The sequence below is a fragment of the Podarcis bocagei genome (assembly GCF_964188305.1).
Source record: "Podarcis bocagei genome assembly, chromosome: 10".
NCBI classification, from domain to species: Eukaryota; Metazoa; Chordata; class Lepidosauria; order Squamata; family Lacertidae; genus Podarcis; species Podarcis bocagei.
In genome coordinates this window covers 47,487,943-47,503,973 of record NC_138135.1, presented here as the reverse complement: position 1 = coordinate 47,503,973, position 16,031 = coordinate 47,487,943, and the positions used below count along the sequence as shown (strand labels likewise).

Genomic DNA, 16,031 nt, shown 5'->3' with positions numbered 1-16,031 from the left:
GGCCCCGCCCCCGGCTGCTTCGCCCCACCCACAATGGGCGGGGCTTCTTAGGGCCGCGGCATCAACGGCGAGCGTCGCGTGACCGCACGTCGCGTGACGTAGGAGGAAGAAGGCGACGCCATTAGAGGGAGTCAGGCTGAGGCGCCCCCCCCCCCTCCGGTAACAGGGAAGTGGGTGTCTCTTTCCTCCGGTGTCCCCGTCTCCTTCTGCGCGGGGCCTGCCTTCCCTTCGCCTCCTCCCCCCCCCCCTGCTAGGAGAGGAGCGGGGCTGCGGATGTGAGGCCGCGGCGTCGGCGGCCACTTCGCTGCGGATGGCGGCGTCGGCGGCGACCTCTGGCGCGGGAGGCGGCGCTGCCGGCGGCGGCGGGAGAAGCTTTTCCTTCAAGGTGGTCCTGCTGGGCGAAGGCTGCGTGGGGAAAACCTCGCTGGTCCTCCGCTACTGCGAGAACAAGTTCAATGACAAGCACATCACCACCTTACAGGTAGGTATACCGCCCGGCAGCAGCAGAAGGGGCGGCGGCGAGAGGCCGCTTTGGGGGCTTGACCCCGACACGCTCGTCTGAATGCGGTGACGCTGCTGCTCCACTTTTCCAGGCAGAGTTCTCGCAGGCTGCCGGGTCGAGGTTGCGTTTGATGAGTCCTAAGGGTGTGCCCGCCTCGGCGGGGCTGTCATTTCTCGGTTATACGGGACTTCAGTCTCTTTTCTTCCGAAGTGAGGAGTGGTGCTTTTAGGGCGTGAAAGTGTCGCAGAACAAGCCGCGAGCCTTTTCCTACCACATCTAGCTCAAAGCCAAATAGTACCATATACCTAGTAAACAATTTATGGTGGTGTTGATTCACAGGGTGGCCCTCTCTCCTCTGAAGGGTATTTTGCGTTATCTTTTGTGATGCTGAAATATGAGTGAGAACACATGGAAGCATAAAAGTTTTATTTATTGTGTTTGTGGACCTTTGATGCTTGACAGATTTATGGGCACTTGTGGAATCCTCTTTCTTTTCAGGTAACAGAAGTATATTTGATAAGTGGATTCTGCTTCACAAAAGCTTATGCGTCCCTTAGTCTTTAAGGTGCCCCACAAGAGCATGTGTTTCTGTGGTGCAAACAACTGGCATGGAATCTGAACACATTGCATGCTCTATATATACTAACTATATATAGAGCAGTGTGTTGTGAAATCTAGGAGCATTGTATGCATAGTTGAACCTATTTAAATCTAGTCTTCATATAGGTTACACTGGATTTTTAAAGAATATACGTAGCCAAGGGACACTGAACAAGGCTGCTTACTTGGTGGCTGAGTACCCCATACACTTCCAGAATCACTTATAGAAATGATTTCACATGTCACATGAACTGCGTCTGTAAATCATAAGTGCACCAAACATGTGAAATGTGTTTTCCATGGTTCATAATGTGCTGTTCCAGTTTCTTTGAACAAAAGTAACTTTTGTGGACCCCCCCCCCCAAACAACAACAACAACCACCCAAAGATTTAGTAACTGTTCCTGCATACTATCTTGTTACAAGTATTTGGAGCAAATGAGAGCAGAAAATGAAATAGTTAAAAGGAAGTCAATGAAATTGTTGTTCTGAAATGAACACATCCGTTTCAGAAGGTTTAAATCTGATTAGAAGTTTATTGATTCTTTTAAAAACACTCGTTTTAAGGGGCAGGGAAACTTGCTGAATCATAGTCCCAAGTGTAGTGTTCACCAGAATTCTGTGTTCCTTTGAATTTAAACATTTTTGCGTCTTGTACATTGACTCATTAGTTTGTGGTTACTTAGTTACAGTACAATTAATGCAAGATCAAACCTGTCACTTAAATTACTGTGAAGTCATGAGTTATCACAAGATCTACCATACTGACAGTGCTGGTTTTTGAAGTACACTTCTTAGAACTAACTTGTGGCCTGCCTCCTTCTTTTAAAAGCAACATCTGAAGGTAGTACTGTAACTTTGTAGTGTGCTGCTTGTGGTGAGTAGCAGGGAAACAAAACTATTTATATTTGCTTAAATGCTCCTTCCAACACAGTCCTGCAGGTATGTACCTTCTGTGTTTCCTGTTGTTAAGACTGGGAGGGAGGGAATAGGGACAGGCAGCTGTGTCATGATTCAGTGCTATTTCCCAAGCAAGGGAACATCCATCAATCCAGTATTATGTGACTACGTAGTCTCATATTACTCTGTGATTAATACTAGGAGCTGGGGAGAGATGAGTGCCCAGGATAGCTTGGTTTCTCTGGTTAGGGAAATACATCTTTTGCACTCTCCTTTGACCTAATATGATTTAATTTGGAATCATACATTAATTATTATAGTTCAACAGCTGTGTTTGCTAGTGAAGACCTAGGTAGAGAGAACATAGAAAACTGAAAGAGACACGCTATTTATTTTCTTACTGTTTTTACTTCATCAATTTAAGAATCTAAAATGGCTTATGCATAATTTGGCCTATAAAGCTGCACTGTGTGCTATAGTTACTAAATGTAAATGTCATGGTTTTAGTGAAACATTAACTGTAAATATGCCTGGTGTTGGAGTATTTAATCATCTGTTGGCCCATGTTGTAAGCTGAGCAAGAAAGACCCTGCTGTTGGTTTTACCATAAGTGGCTGTGGGCTGTTCTGTGGTGATGCAGTTATGGTACCTAGGTTGTGGAACTGTCTTCTGTTGCAACTTTCTTTTACTAAAGGCACAACAATCTTTTGTTGACCTCCTTCTGATGCCTGTAAAAACATACCTGTTGCTTCTGACATTTCAGGATAAATGAGCTTAGGGAAGGTTTGCCTAAGGACTATGTTCTGTTGTAATTTTTAGTAATGATTTAGTGTTGATTGATAGGTTGTATTTTTATTGGAATGTTTGTACACTGCCCTGATAACCTTCAATTTAAAAATACAATACAGTCATACCTTGGATCTCAAACACCTTGGCTCCTGAACAAATCAGCTCCCGAATGATTGAAACCCAGAAGTGAGTGTTCTGGTTTTCGAACGAATTTCGGAAGCCTAATGTCTAGTGCGGCTTCTGATTGGCTGCAGGACATTCTTGCAGCCAATTGGAAGCTGCACCTTGGTTTTTGAACAGTTTCGGGAGTCGAGCAGACTCCTGGAATGCATTCTGTTCAAGAACCAAGGTACAACTGTACCAAGGATGAAATGGCAAGTTACTTCAAGGCAGGCCTGGCCTGGGCAGAGGGGTGGGGGAACAGGGTACAATTGCCCTGGGCCTTGAAGGGCTAAGCTGGCCAGAGGGCCCTGCCAAACTTAGGCTGTCACGCCAAGAATGCTCTGTGTCTCCCAGTCGACCGGGAACTCCTGCCCCAGCCTCAGATAAATTCTGCACAGACCTGCCTCAACATACTGCTGTTGGGTTTTTCCATTTGAAGAAAAGGAGTGATGGTGTGGTCAACAAAAGGAAACTTATATTTGGGCTTAAGTAATATTATCTCTAGAAGCAGCATGATCCACAGTAATACCTTCCGCAGCACTTTACACACCAAACAATAACTTTTATACAGTTAAGGCCCAGGGTATAGTCTGAATAAATATAAGACCACCCAAAAAAGCAGGATATAAATATATAAAGCAAAAGTACCATCAGTCTACAATAGAGAGGAACTGTAATTAACTTTTTTTAAAAAAATACAAACTGCTGCAATTATTATATCACTCACCAATTTCTTTCTGGAAAAATGGAAGAAAATAGTTTTTTGGAGATGGGGAGGAGGTAGAGAATGAGATGGGGAAACATTTTTTTCCATCACAGCTCCAGCAGCATACCTCAGTGGCAAACAGAAACTAACACATACATGTGTTGAGGCCCCAAGTTAGGAAAGGCCTGTGGAGTCAACTGTGAACTGTGGGCATCTATCAAGTACATTTTGTTCAAGTCTTTGGAGTTGCTTCTAAGCACCGTATTTTTCGCTCTATAAGACGCACCAGACCACAAGACGCACCTAGTTTTTGGAGAAGGAAAACAAGAAAAAAAATATTCTGAATCCCAGAAGCCGGAACAGCAAGAGAGATCGCTGCGCAGTGAAAGCAGCAATCCCTCTTGCTGTTCTGGCTTCTGGGATAGCTACACAGCCTGCATTCGCTCCATAAGACGCACACACATTTCCCCTTACTTTTTAGGAGGGAAAAAGTGAGTCTTATAGAGCAAAAAATACAGTATATCGTGGAGAAACAAATCTTTTAAGTGCATGTATAGCTCTTAAAATTGATGCTCCTGATTGCATTTTGTTCTTGGATAGCTGTACTCTGATACAAAATGTTAAAAGAAGTTTTACCATTTGAGCTGATTTTCTGTGCTGTTACTGTTACCTGTCTTCATGGTATGACAGTTTCATAATTGACTATTTGTAAGGAAACTGTATACTTATTTAAACACTTATATTGGCTTCCATAAAAGTACAGTGGTACCTCTGGTTACGTATTTAATTCGTTCCGGAGGTCCGTTCTTAACCTGAAACTGTTCTTAACCTGAAGCACCACTTTAGCTAATGGGGCCTCCTGCTGCTGCCGTGTCGCTGCCGCGCAATTTCCGTTCTCATCCTGAAGCAAAGTTCTTAACCCGAGGTACTATTTCTGGGTTAGCAGAGTCTGTAACCTGAAGCGTATGTAACCTGAAGCATATGTAACCTGAGGTACCACTGTATATTATGGTTGTTAACAATGAAACATAAAAAATAAACAAACAGAGCAGCAACCAGGTTAGGACAAACTTGGCATGCTGGTATTAAATATAAGCAAAGGCCTGAAAGAAAAAGTAAGTTTTTAGCAACACCAAAAACTGGTATTGTTTGCCTTGCCTTAAACATATGCCTCTTGTTCACTATATTCTATTTTTGCAGTAGATAGATATCTTTATCTCATTGTAGATAATGCATTGAGTGCACTTTTATGACTGTAATTCTGCTGAATTTCTTCAACACATCATGAATCAGTTTTACTTTGGCATAAGGTATTTAATGTTCATATGTTCTTTATTGTAGGCATCTTTTCTAACAAAGAAGCTAAATATTGGAGGAAAAAGAGTAAACCTTGCAATATGGGTATGTCTTTATTGATTACATTTCTTGTGTGTCTAAAGATAGAACTCTGTTTATCATACCAAAATATCAAGGTGTATCAAAATAGCATTGACTTTAATTTTACTAGCTTAAAAAAGGACTAACATAAATGTATTTGCTTCATGCAGGATACAGCAGGGCAAGAAAGATTTCATGCACTGGGTCCTATTTACTACAGAGACTCTAATGGAGCTATTTTAGTGTATGATATAACAGATGAAGACTCTTTCCAGAAGGTAACTATACCCTTTCCATTGAAGAAGTAAACTCAAAAGCTTCCATGTTGACCAGATTTTCTTGAAACTAATACTGTAATCATTTTTTTTATTATTTTTTGCTATGGAAATGAGTACAGTGTAGGACTTGAAGAACTTTCAAAGCAACCTGGTTTCATGTAATGGTTGTGCAACTTACCTAAAATCTCTTTGAGCTGCAGTCCTATACACTTACATACCTGCTGAGTAGACAGGGATAGGATTGCTTTCAATGTAGGAAACCAGGCGAGATAGGAATTTCTACCTGCTTGTATTTTCATGTTAGATAGATTTATGCTAGATTCTTTTCTGTCCTAGTGCTTACTATAATCCTGAAGTGAAATAATAGAAATTTCTTTTCATTTTTGCAGGTAAAAAACTGGGTCAAAGAATTAAGAAAAATGTTGGGAAATGAAATTTGTCTATGCATAGTTGGTAAGCTTTTGGTTTTCCACACCTTACTTTATGACTAGGGAATCTTGTTCAGTTTAAGGGCTAATTGTCTTTTAAATTATTGCGCAACACTTATCAAACTGCTTCTCTACAGCTTCATAAGGGTACACAGTTGTGTTTACTATTGCACAGTAAAAAGAAACTATATTTGTGCACCTTAAAAGTGAAGTGATAGTAAAGCAGAAGGTTAAATGGTGGTAGCAATAATGTGAAAAGCTTCCTTGAGCAAAAGATGACACATTTCTAAACATTTTGTAATCCTGATAGGGAATTGTTTCCTAGATACCCATGTCCAAGAAAACAATGCAAAACCTCTTTGGGAACATGATACAATTTACTTAGTATTGCAAATGTTTAGATTGGTGAAGGATTTCCAAAAGTAGGATTATACTACAGGTGATACTGACATTTCATGTAAAAAACTTCAGTATCTCCTTAAAAGTGCCAACTGCTTTTGCATTAACCACAGTTTCCTGTGGAATTGCAAAAGTGAGCGCATCTTGAAAAGTTCTTGCCTCTACAAACTGTTCAGAGTGGAGGAATGTGCTTTTTGCTTTTTTTAGCGGCAGTGTAAGGGGCTGCAGAAAGGTCTTGAAATCTTTCTGTCCACTCCCACTGCATAGCAATCTCATAAACAATTTTGGGTGGTGTGAGGTTGTTGAGCTAAAGGTTGTTAACTGGCTAACAATTGGGTAGATGTAGCAGCAAAGAAGCCAATGTCTCATGGGCTTGGAAATGGAAAAAAGAGGCTAGAAATATTGAAAATATTGAGCAGATATGATTTCTCATTTTTTGGACACTAAGAAACTTTGAATTCCTGACAGGTAACAAAATAGATTTGGACAAGGAAAGACATGTCTCTGTTCAAGAAGCAGAAACGTAAGTTGAAGTCTCAGTTTTAATAGCACTTTGAAGATATTATCATTCTTTTCCCAGCTGCACTATTGTTAACATTTGGTTAACAATAGTTCTGCCTGCACTTTGCAGTGTATTCTTCATGGTAGTGTGACTCCTATTTTTCTCAGATTTAAATTTCTGGATTCCATGATATATTTTTAAAGTTATGTTGCTGGTTGTGGTGCATCATCAATTTTTTCAACAGATTGCTGCAATCCAAATTGCAAGTACCTGAGAATGAACCCCATTGAATTAAATAGTAGTAGTAGTAGTAGTAGTAGTAATAATAATAATAATAATAATAATAATAATAATAATAATAATAATAATAATAATAATAATAATTTATTTGTACCCCAGCCGGAGCCGGGCTCAGAGCAGCTAACATCATATAAATAATACAATATGCATAAAAACAATCAATCGATTAAAATGCATCCCAAAATTAATTCAAATAAATTAAAATTAAAGTTAAAACCGGACAAATGACCATCCTCAGGTTAAAATTGAAAGCGGTTAATACTCGCCAGGACCAATAGGGCTGACTTCTCAGTAGAAATGGTTAATAGAAATGGTTAGGATTGCCCTGTAAATTATTTTGGGCTTGGCTTTGGTGAATGTTTAACAGTAACGCAACAGCCTATTGGTTTTCTGTGCCCAGGCATGGGAGAGAAGTGCTGGCTTATATTCTTTTATAGAAACATGGGATGAAGTGCTCTAAAGGTAAAGGTAAAGGGACCCCTGACCATTAGGTCCCGTCGTGACCGACTCTGGGGTTGCGGCGCTCATCTCGCTTTATTAGCCGAGGGAGCCGGCGTACAGCTTCCGGGTCATGTGGCCAGCATGACTAAGCCGCTTCTGGCGAACCAGAGCAGCACACGGAAACACCGTTTACCTTCCCGCTGGAGCGGTACCTATTTATCTACTTGCACTTTGATGTGCTTTCGAAGTGCTAGGTTGGCAGGAGCAAGGACCGAGCAACGGGAGCTCACCTCGTCACGGGGATTCAAACCACCGACCTTTTGATCAGCAAGCCCTAGGCTCTGTGGTTTAACCCACAGTGCCACCCGCGTCCCTTATGAAGTGCTCTAGTTCTTTTTAATTTTTAAATAAGGTTCTTATTTACTTTTCATGGTACAGAAGATACAGTTTGAGTAACAATAGTTACAATAGCAAACAACAAGCAACTTGTCCCAATAAAATTACAAACTTTGTCATGCTATGTAATAAAGCATGACAAAGCATGGATTACTTTAAAAGATCACACCACATTTTCCCGTGAGTGTTGGGTGGATTCTTGCCACAGTATGGACAATTTATGTATTTAGTAAACATTTGCCATATGTTATAAAAACAAACAGGAATTGTTTTGCCCTTTGCCTCTCTGACCTGACATGTTAATTTCTCAGCAAATGATACTGACCATAAGGATTCCTAGTTCTTGAGACTACTCTCTCCCTTCATAATACATAAGGGTGCCCTTTCTCTTTATAATTGCTTCTTGCACCCTTTTTCTTTGCTTAGCTTCTGGCAGGTCAGCCCTTGCCCATGTGTGGCTGCTTCAGGTTCTGGATTTCCTTGCCAACAGAGGTCTATCTAGCCCCTTTTCTATCTGCCAAAAGGCAAAAGCATTTTTTAGAGTGGTCATGGGCCTCCATAAGCTGACTTGTGTAGCCACATGCTATGATTTGTTCAACTGCTTTTACGTAGTTCTTAATCGGTTTTATTGATGTGTTTTTACCTGATTTTTGCATTTTGCTATATGTATTTTTCTTTAGGTTGAAGCTAGTGGTGACTACACAATGGAAGGGGGCTTTGGCTCATGCAGTGGGACTTCCCCTTACTTTATTCTGCCTGCAGTGTCCTGCATACCTTCCAAAATCTGCTTTATATGATTGGGGGTGGGTCTAAAACCGATTGGGGAGGAGGCTTGAAAGGGAAGTCCCTTTGCATGGGCTGGTTGGGTTCAGGCCTTTGTAGCTTACTGTTAAGTCACTTTGAGAACCATCTGGTGGAAAGACAGTTTAACAAATGGCCTCCATATTAATTAATTAACTGCAATTTCAAACATAGCACCTACTTACTTAGTGCATTTATATCCCACCATTCTTCCAAGGTGGTGTACAAGGAGAGAGCCAGTGCGGTGTAGTGGTTAAGAGCGGTAGACTTGTAATCTGGGGAACCGGGTTCGCGGCTCCGCTCCTCCACATGCAGCTGCTGGGTGACTTTGGGCTAGTCACACTTCTCTGAAGTCTCTCAGCCTCACTCATCTCACAGAGTGTTTGTTGTGGGGGAGGAAGGAAAGGAGATTGTTAGCCGCTTTGAGACTCCTTCAGGTAGTGATAAAGCGGGATATCAAATCCAAACTCCTCCTCCTCTTCTTCTTCTCCCTCTCCTCATTTTATCCTCAACAGCAGCCTGTTGAGGTAGGTTAGGCTGAGGGACAGTGACTGGCCCAAAGTCCACCCAGTTAGTTTTATGGCTTAGGTGGGATTAGAACTGCAACCTTCCAGCTGTTAGTCCATCAGTCTGAGCATTACATCACATTGGCTCCCAACTTACTACCATGTTGGCATTTTCTGTCTCGAGAGGCAATGGACTGCGTCTCTGGGGGTGAGGTCAAGCTGCCAGAGAATCACAGCACCCGCTGTGGTTGCAGAGACCTTGTAACTGCTGCCTCCCATGTTGTTTTTGCTGCAATAGCAGCTCTGAAGGGACACCTCTGGAGCGCAAGCCTGGGCAGTATGTATGGAGGTCCTAGGGTGCCCAGATGACAAGACACTCTGCCCCCCTCTTACTGATGTGGTCCAAAGGAAAGCCAAGCAATATATTTGGCACCAACTTGGCTGCAGGAGTTACTGGAATGAGGCATACAAGATGATATCCAACCGTCTTAAGGGACTCCACGTCGGATTTGTGTAGGGTTTACTCTTTCGTCTTTTCTTCTCCTGAATATGTCCTGCAAGGCTACTAATGTACATATATTACATCTGTTTCCTCTATGCTGGATGCTGAAGGAAATCTAAGTTTTATACTTAAGTACAACACTCCCTTAAAATGTAGAATAATGTTTGAGGATTGCTATTGTTTTTTAGTTGGGAGCTAAAGGCTTTCCTTATTTCCAGGTATGCAGAATCGGTGGGAGCAAAACACTACCACACATCAGCCAAACAGAACAAAGGCATAGAAGAACTCTTTCTTGACCTGTGTAAAAGTAGGTTATTTTGTGTTGAGTTGCTAGCTATGTTACTGCTGTGAAATTGGGAAGTTTTAACTGCAGCCCAAGTGCAACTGGTATAACTTGTGTTTCATAAACATTTAATCTATTTAGATGCAGCTGGCACAGCATTTCTGTCCAGATGGATGTTTTTGCTCTTCATTAGGGGTGCAGAGCTTCCAGCACACAGGCTAAGCTTGGCCCACCACTGGGTCAAACCTGCCTATCTGCCAATAAGCTATTACTCTGAGGGGAGGGGAGGTAGGCTGATGGGCAGAGCAGGGCAGGGTTTGATTTTGCATTGACTGTGCATGTTTGCTCCCCTACTGGGAACTGGTGTACACAGCAAAAATAGTAGGATTTAATCTCTGCTCATCAACTGACAAGTGGAGATTAAATCCTGCTCATTTTTGCTGTGTGCCTGTTCTTCTGCTGATGTCAGATGTTCCATTTTGAAGTCCTGACTGTTGGGACTGCAGAGTGCAGTGCAAGGCTATTTAAAAGCCCTTTTGCAAACAGCCATACATTGCTGTTTAAATCTCTCACTTTTGGAAATCTATAGAGCACCATGGGGCTTTTTGGAAAAGGGCTTTCAAAGAATCCCATGTTGCACATTAAAGTCCTGACAGTCAGGGCTTCCAAGTACAGCAGCATCTGATGCCACTGTGACATTGGGTGTTTAATAGGTGGATGACCTTGTCCACTTGTCAAATTTTGCCTCCAGGAATGTGGAAATAAGGATCTGGCCAGAAAAGATTCCCTACCCTTGTGCTACATGAATGTCACTATACAGTTTTGAATACTTATGCACATTGTAGGATTTTATTGCATGTTAAACTCTTACTACATTGAATTGGCCATCTTTCTCTTAAATAACATCTGCTTAATCTATACAGCTAAGTTCCGTAAAGGTAAAGGACCCTACTTAGCTGGATTCTTGTATTTCAATGAAAACTACATCTATGTTAAAATGTTGAGACTTAAGTTGTGATGTCACCTCTTGGCCCAGGATTTTTTTTTTAAATTGTGCTGCATAGTCAAGTTTTTCAAAAGTGGAGGTTGGCAACTTCTTGGGTAAAATTGCCCTGGGCTACAACACTTTACATTCTACATCATAGAACATCCATATTTGAGTTACTGTGTCCCAGTTGGATGGTGAAATTTTCCTCTGGTATGGTGTTGTAAGTAATGCCCAATGGACACCCAAGTCAAAGCCTGAGGATTTTTTGTACAACCAACAATACTGAAAAGTTGGTGCTATACTCACTGACAGGTGGGACTGCTGGTGTTGAATTATCTATGGCTAGTGATCTCCAGTAAAATAGTAATCTACCAGTCCCATTTACTATCTCAGGGTAACAAAATACATTTTTAATTGAATAAATTTGTAGGTAAACTTGTGAGCTATTACTGCATCTGAACTTGTACAACCTCCAGCAACCTAGCTGCTGAACCTTATGGATTTAGAATTTGTTATGCTTTAGGAGTAGATAGTCATGATTAAGTTGCCCCATTCATTTCAGTGGACCTTCTCTAAACAGGAGTTAATCTGAAGCCAACCCTTTATCTTGGCCTAAGAACGTACTGGGCATTTAACATTAGCCTTCCATTTATAAATATTAGGATGGCTAGCTTGCAAATCTGTCAGAAGTCTCTTGCTGCTTCTTCTTTTGTAAAACATTATGAATATGCTAAACTGAACCAGTGTGACTTAAATTGCTTTTATGAGTGAGTGACTAACCTAATGCAATATCCTTCAATTCTAGGAATGATAGAAACAGCGCAAGTCGACGAGAGAGCACGAGGCAATGGTTCCAGTCAGTCAGGAACTGCAAGGCGGGGAGTACAGATAATTGATGATGAACCAGCAGCTCAGACCAGCGGAGGCTGCTGCTCATCTGGATAATTGTATAAGACTGTGTATCTTGCCCCTTAGTGAAGACTGCCGTATTCAAAGTCTCATTCTTTATCAGTGGAGAATCGGAATTAACAGTATTCAAAATCATTTCTAACAATTCAGTACCATTAAGTGCTAAACTAGTGAAGTATGTGACCAGAGAATTGGCATTTTCTACAATGGTTAACAAAGCAAACCAATGGCCTTTTTACATAGTTCTTCAATAATGAATAATATTGCATGTGGGAAAGACTTATGGCTTCATTTATATTTTAAATGAGATCATTATTTAATAACTTATATACACTATTGGAATGAGACATTTTTTGCAGCCCTTTGTATTTTGTGGTAGATTGAACTGTTATCACTTCAAAATTGCAAATTGATTTCTTTTTAATTAGCAGATACTGAATACTATTTTTGCAGGGTTGGTGTCAACCTATAACTGTCTGACTACTTTGATATATTCATTCTGTACTCCATGCTGGTAAAAATAAATTGTAAATTACATATTAAATATTTTATCTGCTTTTACAAGTGCAGGTGCAAAAATATGTACATTAGTCTTGTCAGTGATTGTGAAGTGAGTAACAGTTGGTGAAAAAGAAACAAACTTCATTATTGACTGCTCACTTTTATCCTTGCTAGATTATGTCCATTCTTTTTGCTTGCTCTGAAGTTCACATATTTTGGGAGAAACTTTCTGGCAAGTATAGGTCTCTAAACACATAAGGTCTAAACATCTAGTTGGAATGTTGTGATTTGCTTCTACACTTGTTTCTTCTAATAGAAGTTTGACATGCCTAAAATATTGAACTGCTTTATAGCTGCTTTTGTCACACAAGAATTGAATCTTACAAACTTGGCTGCTTCCATCTGATAATCACTAAGCAAGACCTGATCACGAAACGTCTGTTCTTTTATCCTTGCTTCTTCTTGTCAAGCTTTTCTTCCAGTTAAAGAAATGAAAATAAGTGAAAAATAACTTGGCTGCAACAGTTTTCTTTGGGGGTTTTTTTAATAGGCCATTCAAATTGGAAAGAACTCAATGTGTTTTGTATCAGCTTTGTTGAAATCCACTTGGTTTTTGAATAGGAGGGATTACAAATAAGAATATAGAAAATATCTTCTGAAGGGACAGAGATTTGGGAAATAACCTGGAACTGTTCTTGTATTGGAACTAGAAGAGTAAAGCTAAAGTAGAATGCTGAAGAAAATTTCACTGAAGGTATTATTTGCTAAATGGGTATATGTTGGTGTGGAAAATGGAGTACTTGGTTTAGCCTTAGAAAACTGGCTTGTGTGATCCTCATACTAATGTCACGTGGTGCTTTGAATTTTCAGTAGTGCAGTGATTGATATTCACATTCAAACCTAAAAATAAAGGTGCACTGAGAAACTTGATACCAACCTTATTAACTTCACTCTCCAAAACCTGGCATATAAGCTTTAAGGATTAGTCTTCTAAAACATTGCATGGATTTATTATCTTTCACAAGTTGTATGAAAATCAGGTGAGGCTTACAAGAAGAAACTAGCTGCCACACGTGGCTATAATCTAATATGTACATTGTACTCTGTACCATTGACCTTAATTGTAAGTTAGATGATCTGTTAAAGTGCATCTGTTTAGTTTGGTTACTGTGACTTAAACCATGTGCTGCTGTAAGCTACTCTATCTTCATTAAATATTCATATTTAGTACCTTTTACTTACAACTACTTTTCTCTAGTGGATACTGTGTAGCATGGTAGTAACAAAATGGACATAGGCTCAAACAGAGAGGGATCTGAAGTTGATTGAGAAGGTAAGGCTTTCCGCCAGTTCTTTATTTGCATTAAAGTTAATGACTCTAAAAATTAGTCTTTGGCCCTTGTAACTATCTTAAATCAAACTGCAAAGTAGGACAAGAAATTAGTGTATCAGTCTGAAAATCCTATGGTGGAAAAATAATTCCAGATGATTCAAGCAGCCCTTCCTGCTTCACCAGTCACTTAATTCAGACTGGGGTTTGGGAAGTCTTTATAATCCTGAAGGTAGTTAGATCCTTAACAGAAGCAGAACCCACCTTCAGAAATCTATTTTAGGTACAATTCTGAGCCACCTAATATAACTGCACCTTGATCCTAGTTACTGCATTCTTGCTCTCCTTCAGCTGGTTGGTGGTGTGAGTTTCATTCAGAAGCATTTGTCAAAGCTTATCACGCTTGTCCACAGGAGTGTTGCATGAGTTTAGAAACCACCATTCCCTTTATGTTTTGACAAGTGCCAGACCTTCCAAACTCAAACACAGATGAACATTGGGTAAGACAAAGTTGTGGGTTCATTTAATGGTTAGATTGATTAGATTTTTTTCCATTTTACATACTTGTAGGGCTTCCATGTAGGAATACGCAGTAACACTTTATTCCATTAATAATAATAGTAATGTTAAAAATTTATCGTTATGCTTCCCATCTGACTGCCCCTCCCCCCGCTTCATTACCACTACTGAGAAAGTCTGTTCTCGTGTTGGCAAAGGTGATTAAAAAAGCTTTTTTTGCCTGGTGTCAAAAACATAATGATGGTGCCAAGAGTGTGCCTCTTTGGGGAAAGCATTCCATAAATGGGGAGCCACCATTGAGAATACTTGTGTCACCAACCTTTGCACAGAAAAGGGCCTCAGATGACAAATGCAGGGTCTAGGTTGGTTGTCCCTTGGATTAATAATTATTTTTCCTAGAACTTCTATTTGTTTTTTTAAATGTCAGTATATACCAAATGGGGGCTGTGCAAAGGGAACCAACACTAGTTCAGATTAATTTAGTTACTGCCAGTTCAATTGTTTACTCCATGTTAACTTTTCATTTTGTATTTTTTGTTTCATTCTCTTGTAGTTGTGCATGGCAGTCAGGGTTGTGGTGGCATTTGTCACTGCAAAAATAGTTCACGTGTGCAGATTCTTAACATATTACAGTTGGAAGGAAAAATAGAAGGCATAAAGAGGTCTGTCATGCATGCTTGTGTGAAGTAAAGACATACAGAGGGGTAATTGAGTAGAGGATAGTATATTAGAGTCCTAGTGGCAGGGCTGAAGTGAAATGAGTCACCTGTTTTTCCCACCTCAATACACTGTTACAGAATAATTATGAAACGAATGATTAAGCACTGCCTTGTAAATTAGGGCAGGTCCTAATAGAAGTGGTTATGTTCCTACTTGATTTTGTCAATTGCTGTCTGTTCCGAAATGAATTTGAGTCTCTTCCTCACTGCACACTCCAGTGTGAAAGTGCATGAACTAGAAGTCCATCAGACATGCTAATATGGACCCATGAAAGTTGAAACCATATTCTAGAAGAGATCTCTCCCCTTTAGGAAATAGAGATAAATGCCATGGCCACAGTCATTGACCTCATCAGCCAGAGTGCTTGGCTGATTGAACTCTGGACATTCATACTATAGTTGTGTAAAAAAAAAAAAAAAAAACCCGAATGGCTGCTATAAATGACAGGATAATTACTTCAAGTTATTATCAGCTAAGAGCTGTAATTATTTTCTAGTTGAAAAATAACAGTTTAGCAGTGTCAGATTCACTAATACTCCATGCAAGATTCTGCAAGACCCCTGCACTCCTAGCACTTGTGATTAATAAAGGGGTTGTTTAGATGTACATTTTCCAAGAAGGTGGTATGGATTTTCCCACTGATGTGCAACTTCAGTGTGCACTTACAATGCACACATACAATAGGTGCTCTGTATGCAGGCCTGGATCTTTAGATGCTGATCTTTAGTGATGTTAATACGTGTTCATTGATTTACTGGTAGGTACAGTGCTTTTGGGTCTCACCAGGACTACTGAATGGCCAAACTGAGGGGTGTGTGGTTGTGGTAGCTGTGTGCAGCAGGAAGAAAGTGCAGAGTAAGCCTTATAAGAAGAGATTAAGAGATAACGAGGGTCTCACACTGAAAAGGATAGTAGCATGCGACACGGTTTGCGTTGTCATACTGGCTCAGGCTCTTGCCTGGTACAGTCCCCACATTGAGCAAATCTTTAGGAGACAAGGTACCTAAGGTGAATTCTTAGGCAGAGCACTAGTTAACAGCTTGTGCTACTAATATTTAGCGCAAGGCAGAGAGAAAGTGAGCTGAAAATACTTGTTGTTCTGGGCGCCCTGGATGCATAGTTTGTAGGTTTTCTTGCCCTCTTTTCTCTCTCCCTTTCCATCTTTGCTCCATAGCCACCTGTTCCTGGCATCT

The 16,031-nt window shown here is 40.5% G+C and overlaps 1 protein-coding gene across 1 annotated transcript; it reads left to right on the top strand.

Moving 5' to 3' along the window:
- Positions 1-90: 90 nt before the first annotated feature.
- Positions 91-13,506, top strand: RAB21 (RAB21, member RAS oncogene family). Its single transcript, XM_081211982.1, has 7 exons — positions 91-481; positions 5,000-5,059; positions 5,206-5,313; positions 5,703-5,766; positions 6,609-6,663; positions 9,807-9,895; positions 11,665-13,506. Exons 1-7 carry the CDS (start codon positions 311-313, stop codon positions 11,802-11,804), a joined length of 687 nt encoding a protein of 228 aa, XP_081068108.1. The 5' UTR covers positions 91-310; the 3' UTR covers positions 11,805-13,506.
- The last annotated feature ends 2,525 nt before the right edge of the window (positions 13,507-16,031 follow it).

Excerpts from the sequence above, each read along its gene's own strand:
- RAB21 (XM_081211982.1), top strand. The coding sequence starts at position 311 with ATGGCGGCGTCGGCGGCGACCTCTGGCGCGGGAGGCGGCGCTGCCGGC. Across the intron at positions 5,767-6,608 it reads AATTTGTCTATGCATAGTTG|GTAACAAAATAGATTTGGAC; the intron begins GTAAGCTTTTGG and ends AATTCCTGACAG. Across the intron at positions 9,896-11,664 it reads CTTTCTTGACCTGTGTAAAA|GAATGATAGAAACAGCGCAA; the intron begins GTAGGTTATTTT and ends CTTCAATTCTAG.